The sequence below is a fragment of the Clarias gariepinus genome, chromosome 23, assembly GCF_024256425.1.
Source record: "Clarias gariepinus isolate MV-2021 ecotype Netherlands chromosome 23, CGAR_prim_01v2, whole genome shotgun sequence".
Lineage (NCBI taxonomy): Eukaryota > Metazoa > Chordata > Actinopteri > Siluriformes > Clariidae > Clarias > Clarias gariepinus.
This window is the reverse complement of record NC_071122.1, coordinates 3,614,545-3,625,000: the sequence shown is the minus strand read 5'-3', so window position 1 is coordinate 3,625,000 and position 10,456 is coordinate 3,614,545. Positions and strand designations below refer to the sequence as shown.

Below are 10,456 nucleotides of genomic sequence, written 5' to 3'. Positions count from 1 at the left end.
AAATTATTTCCAGAAAAAAATAACACATGTGCTGCCTATGGCAAGGCCCTGAATGGCACATGAATAGCAAACCCAATTTACACCAAAGGTGGCCATTTCCATGTTGTAACATGTTAAAATTTGTGTGTGTGTGTGTGTGTGTGTGTGTGTGTGTGTGTGTGTGTGTACAGGACGATGTACTGGGCTGATTGGGGAAATCATCCCAAAATTGAAAAAGCTGCGATGGATGGCACGATGAGGGAAACTCTGATTCATGAAAACATCCAGTGGCCGACAGGTTCGGACACAAACACACACACTCACACTCTTTCACTCACACACACACACACGCGCATAACAGTGATACAGGTTTTATGTGAGTCAGCCTCAGCAGTGTGTCGTAAACACTAATGAATGATGATGAACTCCTCAGGTCTGGCGGTTGATTACTTTAACGAGCGTCTTTACTGGGCCGACGCTAAGCTCTCGGTGATCAGCAGCGTGAGACTGAACGGGTCGGACCGGGTCGTTGCTGTCAACAGCGTCAAAAACAGTTCAGTTTGTTTTCGTTCTGAATTTTCCTTATATAACCTGCATGAATATGCATATGTTTTATTTTACCCATTTAAACTCTCTTTCTCTCTATCTCTCCCACACACACACACACACACACACACACACACACAGACCTGCACCACCCGTTTAGCATTGACGTATTTGAGGACTACATCTACGGCATCACCTACCACGATAGCTTCGTGTTCCGTGTGAATAAGTTCGGGAAGGGGTCTGTGGAGAACCTGACCACCGGCATGAACCACGCCACCGACCTGGTGTTGTATCACACCTACAAACAACCCGAGAGTGAGTACAGACCTGGAAATTAACCAACAAGCTCTTCTAGCAGTACAGCAACTCCGTAACTTACATAACAGATTCCTATAAGATCTTCCTATACGTATGTATCAGTGGCGGCTGCTCTAAGACTACGAGGGAAGCTCCGCCTCCCTTTACATATGTCATGGGTGCATGATGATTGGAGGAGCTGTTTAAAGGGCGGAACCCCTTTTTTGATTGACAGCATGTTATAAGTATACATCAGCGCTACAGAGATTCGAGTTCAGTCCCATGCGGAGGTGCAGGTGAAGTGGTACGACGAACTGCTGCACTCTGTATTGTTTGCTGGTGTTATAAACCATTTCTGTTTGTACAAATCATACAACAAATAATATTGTTGACCTGCTTTTGGCAAAACCATTTAGTAGTCTTCCTTACGAGGAATTAAACGCAGGGCAGACCAATGCCCAAGATTGATCTGGTGCAAAAATCAGGAAAAAATAACAGGTCTTTTTTTTAAATTCAGTTAAATTTTATTTATAAAGCGCTTTTAACAATGGTCATTGTCTCAAAGCAGCTTCACAGAAATGAAAGAAATTCATTAAAAAATAATAAATAATAATAATAAATATATTATTCAAATATAAAAAATAAAATAATAATAATAAGTTGTGTATGTGTGAGAAAAATGTGTCTAGATAATAATGAGATGAATGAATGAAATGTCTCTGATGAGCAAGCCAAGGGTGACGGCGACGGTGGCAAGGAAAAACTCCCTGAGATGGTAATAGGAAGAAACCTTGAGAGGAACCAGACTCAACAGGGAACCCATCCTCATCTGGGTGATAACAGATAGAGATGATATAACACCATGTGTGTTATGCAGCTGAGAGTACAATATAACAGAAATTCTTTAAATTAACATGAAGTCCAGTTCAGCACAGGGAGTCAGTAGGTGCAGAGGGCAGATGGGGTCTGGATCACTGGAAGCACAGGAGCAGGATGTGTAGCTCCAGCCATCATAAAGCAGAATTCAGCTGGAGCTGGTCCTTCTCTAGATGCCTTAGAAACCTCGCAGGGTTGGCCTTTGTCTACTGAAGCTGGCACAATCTCCAGATGCCTCAGGATGGGATGTACTGAAGTATGAAGTTATGGGATGAGTTACGCGTATGCCAGATTAAAGAGATGCGTCTTGAGTCTACTTTAAAACTGGGAAACTGTGTCTGAGCCCCGAACACTGTCTGGAAGGCTATTCCAAAGCTTTGGAGCTAAATATGAAAAAGCCCTACCCCCTTTTGTAGATTTTGAAATTCTGGGAATAACAAGAAGTCCGGAGTTTTGTGATCTTAAGGAACGTGGTGGATTATAGCGTATCAGAAGACTGGTTAGGTATGTGGGAGCGAAACCGTTTAAAGCCTTCAGCTCTCCTGGTATGACGAGGTGAACTGGCTGACTGGAAGTGCTGTGACAAAAAAAATGTACTGTTGGCCATGCCTCTTGACGAAACCTTCTGAATGGGATGTGTTTGGTCAAACGTGGGTTTTGGGGATCTGGGTAACTTTGACGGGACATACCAATGGCATAAAAAGTGCCAAGAACATCATGAATTTTATGATAAAGGCCTAATATGAGCTTCCCCTGTTTCAAAAGCTAGCAGCCGCCACTGGTATATATATATGTATGTATGTATGTATATGTATGTATATATGTGTGTGTGTGTGTGTGTGTCAGTCATGAACCCATGTGACAGGAAGAAGTGTGAGTGGTTGTGTTTGCTGAGCCCCAGCGGTCCAGTGTGTACCTGCCCTAATGGTCACGCCTTAGACAACGGCACCTGTGTGGAGGTCCCTGCACCTACCACTGTGTGTGAGTCATGCTTATACTGTACAACACACCACCATGATACATTGCTCACACTCTTACACACACACACAACACACACACACACACAACACATTAATATTAACACTGGGGTCTGAGCATCGAATGTGTGAAGTCTCAGTGGAATAAGTCAGTGATAATGTCTTTGTCTCACCGTATGTGTCTCTATACATTTCTCTCTCTCTCTCTCTCTCACACACACACACACACTCTCACACACTCTCTCCAGCTCCAGGGGGAGTTTGTACTCTGCAGTGCCAGAATGGAGGCAGCTGTGTGTTGAACGCGAGGAAGCAGCAGAAGTGTCGCTGTCAGCCGAACTATGGAGGAGAAAAGTGTGAGATTAATCAGTGTCGGGAATTCTGTCAGAACGGAGGAACGTGCATGGCCTCGCCCACAGGTACACCACGCCTCTGTGGCTCTACTGAAGAAGCCAAATGTCTCCCACAGCCAGGCCTCTGTGCAGGAGTTCCAGGGTTCTGATCTGAAAATCAGCTCCACCCCATGATCTATATTTTTCCCCCCTTCGTCCTCTCTCAGGTTCTCCAACCTGCCGCTGTCGCCCGGGGTTCACGGGTCCGAACTGTAACCTGCGTACCTGCCAGAACTACTGCCAGAACAGGGGTAACTGCAGTGTGAACAGAGGAAATCAGCCCATCTGCAGATGCCCCGCCCACTTCCTGGGTGATCAGTGCCAATACAGTGAGTTTAAATTCACTTCATGTATTAAAAAAACTTCAGATTCAAATCCACTTTGATATACGAGATGAACCATGCTTATATTATTTAAGCACTTAGTCATGTGACTAGGTTTCATTATAATATTTAAACCCTGAGTTCTTGTACTAGGGATCATTATAATATTTATAATGTAACTCAGGGTTTAAATATTATCATAGGACCTAGTCACATGACTAAGTGCTTAAATATTAGAATGAGCCCTAGTCATGTGACTAGGTGCTTATATAGTATAATTAGCCTTAGTCTTGTGAATATAAAAAAAAAAAAGTGCATATAGGAAAGCCAGCTTTTTTTTATTTTAACATCCTTTTTTAGAGGCGGGCGGGGGTTGTTGTCATGATATATAATTTTTTTAAACTAAATTAATATTTCCACTGTTAAAGTGTTTCCACATTTAATGTAATTCTGTAAGCCATAAAACATCTGGATGTAACTGTATCAGCACCACGGAGCTAAATCTCATCAGCACGGCGCAGTTCAGTTGAAAACGTTAATTCCCTTAATTATTTTGATTAATCTGACTGTGTTTCAGGAGTGTGTGATGAGTCATGTGATAATGGCGGGACGTGTGTGAAGGACGGAGACGGAGCTCTTCAGTGTCTCTGTCCTCCTCAGTTTAGCGGCACCAGATGTGAAGTGGATAAATGTCATTACTGCGCCGGGGGCAGATGCGTGAACACTAACGCTGCTCAGAGAGACGTCACGTGCCAGTACGCACACATTTCATTTGTTTATTAATATCCAGTTGAGTCCGTAGAAGATTTCTCATGCACACAGGAATTCTTTATAGCATATATTTTAAACAAGTCTGTATGGCTCTATAACTCGACTTCCATAATCAAACATACACACAAACTTAAACAAGATGTTTCAGATTGTTGCTTCTGGTGTAATTTCATATAACATGTAAACTCTTACAGAATGTTTTTCCACCTTTAATCTCTGCATGAATCAAATCTGATTCTGTAACAAGATTCTGTCTTCAATAATTTATTTATTAATAATTATATATATATATATATATATATATATATATATAATTTATTTTTTATTTTTTTAAAACATTCAACACTTATTTCATCCCCACAATCATATATAAAAGATAAATGTAATTACAAATCATCCATCCTCAGTGCACCTGAAACAGATTCTCATTGACATGGTACATGAACACTGCTAATAATCCTAATGCTAATGTTGAGAGCGCATTATTTGTGATATTTATTAATATATTTCTTCTATAATTCTGAATGTGTTCGACATGTTTGTGTTCATGTGACAGGTGTCCGAACGGCAAGAATCAGTCCAGCTGCTACACGTGTGAAGGATACTGCACTAACGGACAGTGTTCACTTAGTGCTACTAACCGGCCTCAGTGCAAGTGTGTAACACGCACACACACCCGCACACATACAAAAGTCTTTATCACAATGGGGACAAGAGCTGTGTGATTTAATAGATTATGCAGTAAATCACGGAAGTAGCTCATATCTATTGTACAAAAATAAAAATGCCATCTGGGATTCCACTCGCAAACTTCGATTGTAGTGTAAGCAAAGTCAACATCTGAAAAGGGACAGATTTAGTCAGGTGGATTGGTAAGTTTTATATTGTATATTTGTGTCAAAGGTGTATAAGACTGACTTTGTCCGACTTATGAACAAATCCGACTTACAAACATGCACCTGGAACGGAACAAATTCGTAAGTAGAGGACAACCTGTATTTAGTTAAATATGTAGTTGCAAATTGCTGTATTTAGTTGCAAATGTTAAATTCTCTAAAATATTCTATAAAATTCCTTAAAAATATTCCCAACCACTTCTGGCCTTTTGTAAGACTTTTGTAAGATCTCTTCTTTTTCTACTTTTGAGTTTACAGGGATGTGCAGCTGGTGCAAGAACTACCGGTGCAATAACTACTGGCCTGGAGTTAATCACTTTGTATAAGGCGTAACTTTTAAACAAATAATCAGAATAAGACAATGTTTATTATTACACTGTTGAATTAGACTTGAATCAAAATTTGCAATGCAATTACAAACATCAAGGTATTTGAGTCTTATGAAAGCAATCTTATTGCCGCCTGACTGTTACACACGATCCTTCTCCTAACAAAGTTACTGTATGTGTTGCCTTTTATGCTTGTATTTTGATAAATAAACCAAACCTGGAGTAGTTGTAAGTGCTTAGGATGTTAAAATCTATGTTGCTGTGTTGCGAATGTATGTGCATGAACACATATAACACTAGAGTACATAAGAATATTTCCCTAATGTCCTGTTCATGTGTTTATACTTCATTTTTACCTGTAAGGTGTTCATCTGGGTGGGAGGGGCTTCAGTGTGAAAACCGCGCTGTCGCCGGCACCAGCGAGCCCGGTAACCGTAAGTGTGTTTAATCAGCCAGGAGTTCTATCTGATAAATGCAGTTCTGCTTATTAGACACATTTTACAGTTTATGTCTACAATACAGTATTTAATCAGATTAAATTACGATTATGAAGTGAGTAATACTCCTTTCTTTTAAATTCATTAGACTACAGGCTCAGACTATTATTTAAATATGTTAGATATTATTAGATAAACAGTAAGATCTCCTGAGGGAACCACAGCTGTGCTCCGTGTGTGTGTGTGTGTGTGTGTGTGTGTGTAGGCACAGCGTCCATTGTCGTTCCTGTGATTGTTCTGTTGTTACTGGCGCTGCTGCTTGCTGCTGGTTTCCTGTGGTACAGAAAGAGGATGCGAGGGTGAGTTTGTGCCTGATTACAGCCCATTTACATATTCTAACACATGCAAATAATGCACTTTTAACATGCAGAAATAAACCGTGTATGTTTATACATTTTTAAAATAAGCCCCACACACACATGTTTATGAACACATCTCAGGCACCGCAATAGCTTCGAGAATGTCGTGTAATTCTTCACTAAATTGCGTCCCATTCTTTTTCCACTTTAATCTTTATATCTTAATGTTTTCTTAAAGTCTAAATCCAAACACATCCCACCCAAACCCTTCCCCCTCCCTCTTCCTCCCTTAACCACCTCCTCTCCTCTCCTCTCCTCTCCTCAGGTCTGGCAAATTTGGCTCTAATTGGCCGCGGTAACGATTCGTCCCCCTAGTGTCTGTTTCTTTCTCTTTTCTGTCTTTAGTTGGTTTAAAGGTGTGTTTGTGTGATGTGCTTCCTGTCTCCATGCTGTTCCCTACTCTTTTTGTTAGAGCTCTGATTTAGCCCTTTATTTAGTACCGAAAACTGATTTTCCGGAAACCACGTCTCACGAAAACATAGGAGGCTGATCCCATTTGTACTTTTAAAACAATTACAAACTCGGATTAGAAGCTAATCTTTAAAAAATAAAAAATAATCTTTTTTCTTTAACGTTAAATTATACATTTTGTATGTTTTTTAATGCAGCACGACTGATTTCCAGGCAGCAAACCTTATTCCTTTATAGGGCACTCATTAAATACTTAAAAATTTAACATTTAGGGTTTCAAGATTTTTTCTTTTTACTTTTGTGATTATTTCAAAATATTCCATTGTTGTTACTGTTGTTTAAGTTCTTCACTTGTCTCGGGGAACAGTTTTTCCAACATGCGTATAGATTAGTAAGGTATATTAAAAACACAAAGATATAGGCACATTTACTTACTTACTTTCTAATGTTCTTTAGACTTTACATTAGTTTATGCTTTGTTTATTGTTGTGTTGATATAAAATTGTGCTCTTAATTAGGTGCAACGTTTAAGACGCAAAAAAAATTTGTGATCGGTGTGAAAATGTAGACGGGAATGGGTTTAGGTTCGACTCGTCCACCACTTTTGCAGCTACATAAAATAAATGTAAACAATAATAATAGTAACTGTAACCTGGTCTTGTTCGCTCCTGCAGTCTTTCTGCTCTGTATCTCTGTGTTTTAATGAGGTTTTCGTTCATTTTCGTTAGTTTTGTGTATTTTTGTGTTTTTTTTTACAGTATGAATTTTCGGCATGGTGTTTATCCTAAACTCAAAACCTTCCCTTTTGTCACTTAATAGCGCTAAAGGGTTCCAGCACCAGAGAATGACAAATGGAGCCATGAACGTCGAAATCGGAAATCCGGCATATAAGATTTACGACGGGGAGCAAGACGATGACGTGGGAGAACTTCTGGATTCTGATTTCACACTCGATCCAGACAAGGTGAGAGACACACCGATAAACCTGGAGCTGACGTTTGGAATTTATTTAAAATAGACCTGCCCCGAGGTCAGGGCTTAAATAAAGCTTATTTTGTTTTACATGGTTTTACATTAGCTTTTTTATTTTCACTGAAATCTGAATACATCTATACATAACATAAATACAAAACATGAATACACTGCATTCTGATGTTGTTTTATGTCACTTAGACATTACCTATAAGTCCCCCTTTAAAAGAGCCCACACAGGAATCAGAACCGGCAAGTTCTTTATTTATTTTGTATTGAATTGTTTATAGAATGTATTATTTTGATTAAATGATCAACTTTACAATGAAAATCGCAATGTTATTTAAAAATGAAACAATCCTCTGCTACTCCTGATCTGTGTGAGAAATGGATAGTGTTATACAGTAGCAGTTTTTTTTTATATTTAAATGCTTACCATAGTTCATAATTGATGATGTATGCAGTTTAAATTGCTTTATAACGCTTGATTATATAAGAACAGCTCTGAGATTCCGATCTTTGTAATTATTTTATAAATCATGCTTAAAAAAAAAAAAAATAGGCGACTTTTCCACATTCCTGGATGATTTACTCACAATTGGGATGTAATTACCATCTACTTCACTATGACCCGTGACAAACTCTTAAAAACTAAACTGTCTCTGTCTATAAACCTACAGAATTTACTATATAAACAAGTGGCTACTACTCCTGCTATAAATTGTGAAGACCTGCTCTGCTCAGAAACAACATCCTGGATGCATATTTCTGATACCCGTAACTACAGAAGCTCTGAACTGATCCACACCTCTGTTTTTATCCTTACTATACACAGTGTAGTGTCTGTTAGGGCACACTGTTTAAAGTATTTACAATAGTACTGTATAGTAGTTTTGTGCACAGGGTAAGTCTCCAAACCACCTACGTACGATCTGACGTTCAAATAACTTACAAAGGTTTTTTGTTTTTGTTTGTTTTTTTAGTCTGTGGTTACATTTATGATTATTCCAAACCTGAACTCTTATGCTGTGTTCACATTACAAGCTTCTTCATAAGCAGATCCTTGTGTTTAGACAGGCTTAAAAAAACTGGTCCGGGTCACATTAGGGTAAAAACTGTCACGTCAATCTGATCAATTTAAATGTAGCTGAATAAACGTCCTGACAAAGACCATTTCAATATTTTACAATCTCACAATCACATCAGGATCGAATTCAGGAATGTGGGAAAGGGCCCTAATTCACATGGAGAATGATAAAAATGCAAACGTATTAACATGCTAATGCTAATCCATGCTCGTTTACCGCTTTTGCAACTTCCCAACATGCAATTCGATGCATATAAAAAAAAAAAGGAAATTTTTTTATTTTGTTTGTTTTAGCCAACTAACTTCACGAATCCAGTCTACTCCTCGCTGTACATGGGAGCCCAAACCAGCCGTAATTCTCTGGCGAGTACAGACGAAAAGAAGGAGCTGCTATCACGAGGAGACGAGGAACCGCTAGTGGAAGTGTTAACATAGACTCGTTAATGATTTTTATTGTCTGCATCATCCTAAAACTCACCCATTCTGCCTTTTATGAAAAGAGAATAGAAAAAGAAAAGCCCCCAGGAGGAGTCAGCTGATCGGCGTGAACACTATAAAATATACAAGATGAAGGACTACTTTTGTATGTGATGCAGTATTATATTTTGTTACTATACGATTTTTTTTTAGATCAGAACGAATGGAGAGAAAAAAACCAATTTTCTACATTTTGTTTTTATTCTCATTCCCACCTTTTACCTTAATAGCCACTACCTCTGTGCAAAAAAAAAAATAATATTACAAAAGAAGACACAGTATGAAATAAATTGGAACATTTTTTATTTTTATTTTTGTATGAAATGTACAGAGAAAGAATATTGTTGAATCTCGGTATTGCTGAGTTTCTATATCAGTAGTGTGTGTGTTCAAGGTCCGAGGCAAGCGTCACATTAAAGAAATGTTGATTGTTCATACAAACGGAATATAACGCGTGCTACATCAGTTACATATTTTTACTGGTTCTCTATTTTATTCTGTGCATCTAAACATTAAGAACCTTGGGAATGGTGTGTATGTTGCGTAAATGTTGCAGAAGCTTTTATGCTACCTACGTTATGGAAATATATATTTGCAGGACACTGAGTATTTTTGTTCCAGCCAATTGCTTACATTTTAAAGGTAAATTTATAAAACAACAGGCTTGAAAATGGAAAGTTTGTGACATGTCTATATCGATTTATTACAGCAAGAACTCAGAATTCTTTGAAGTGCTTTTGAAGTGTGCCTTTCTCTTTTTTCCTTTTTTGTTTGCTTTTGTTCAGAATCATGTTACATGACCAGAAAAAATAATCAGCTTCTCCCGATTTTAAGCCCAGAACATAATCACGTCACTCTCAGAAGTGTTGCTAACTGTAATTCTTGTATTTTTTATTTTTAATGTGTTTTATTTAAAAAAAAATAATAATAAAAATGACTGCTTTTATAGTGCAGAATGCTTGAAGGCCCAAACATAGTTCTGAAATAAAGTCATGTATTTGCTGGAGTTCTTTACAAACTAAATAACATTTGATACAAATAAAACATCTTAAACCCTATTGTTCCAGCATTTTATTTTTTTATTTTTTTCATCAATATTTTTATTGATTTTAAACAGGGATATAACAGGGTAAGCATGTAAGGTTTCAATACACATTTTATAACTCTCTTATGAACGAACCCCTATACCTTTAAAGCTAAAATAAGTAAAATGATGGAGCTGAAGTCATTCGACAAGGAACAACTGTGACACGATCACAAGTAT

At 38.2% G+C, this 10,456-nt stretch overlaps 1 protein-coding gene across 3 annotated transcripts in view; it reads left to right on the top strand.

The window, feature by feature from the left end:
- lrp1aa (low density lipoprotein receptor-related protein 1Aa) overlaps positions 1–10,250 on the top strand; it is a 128,325-nt gene extending 118,075 nt beyond the window's left edge. Inside the window, exons 78-90 of one of the 3 annotated variants that reach the window (XM_053484046.1) lie at positions 171–277; positions 413–532; positions 667–843; positions 2,548–2,682; positions 2,927–3,097; positions 3,238–3,399; positions 3,971–4,148; positions 4,721–4,819; positions 5,753–5,823; positions 6,092–6,185; positions 7,476–7,620; positions 7,830–7,880; positions 9,010–10,250. In XM_053484046.1, coding sequence (XP_053340021.1) covers positions 171–277; positions 413–532; positions 667–843; positions 2,548–2,682; positions 2,927–3,097; positions 3,238–3,399; positions 3,971–4,148; positions 4,721–4,819; positions 5,753–5,823; positions 6,092–6,185; positions 7,476–7,620; positions 7,830–7,880; positions 9,010–9,150 — 1,651 coding nt within the window. In that variant the 3' untranslated portion in view covers positions 9,151–10,250. Of the gene's footprint in view, positions 1–170; positions 278–412; positions 533–666; positions 844–2,547; positions 2,683–2,926; positions 3,098–3,237; positions 3,400–3,970; positions 4,149–4,720; positions 4,820–5,752; positions 5,824–6,091; positions 6,186–7,475; positions 7,621–7,829; positions 8,200–9,009 lie in introns of those variants that run through there. The other 2 variants (XM_053484044.1, XM_053484045.1) reach the window with 2 other exon arrangements.
- The last annotated feature ends 206 nt before the right edge of the window (positions 10,251–10,456 follow it).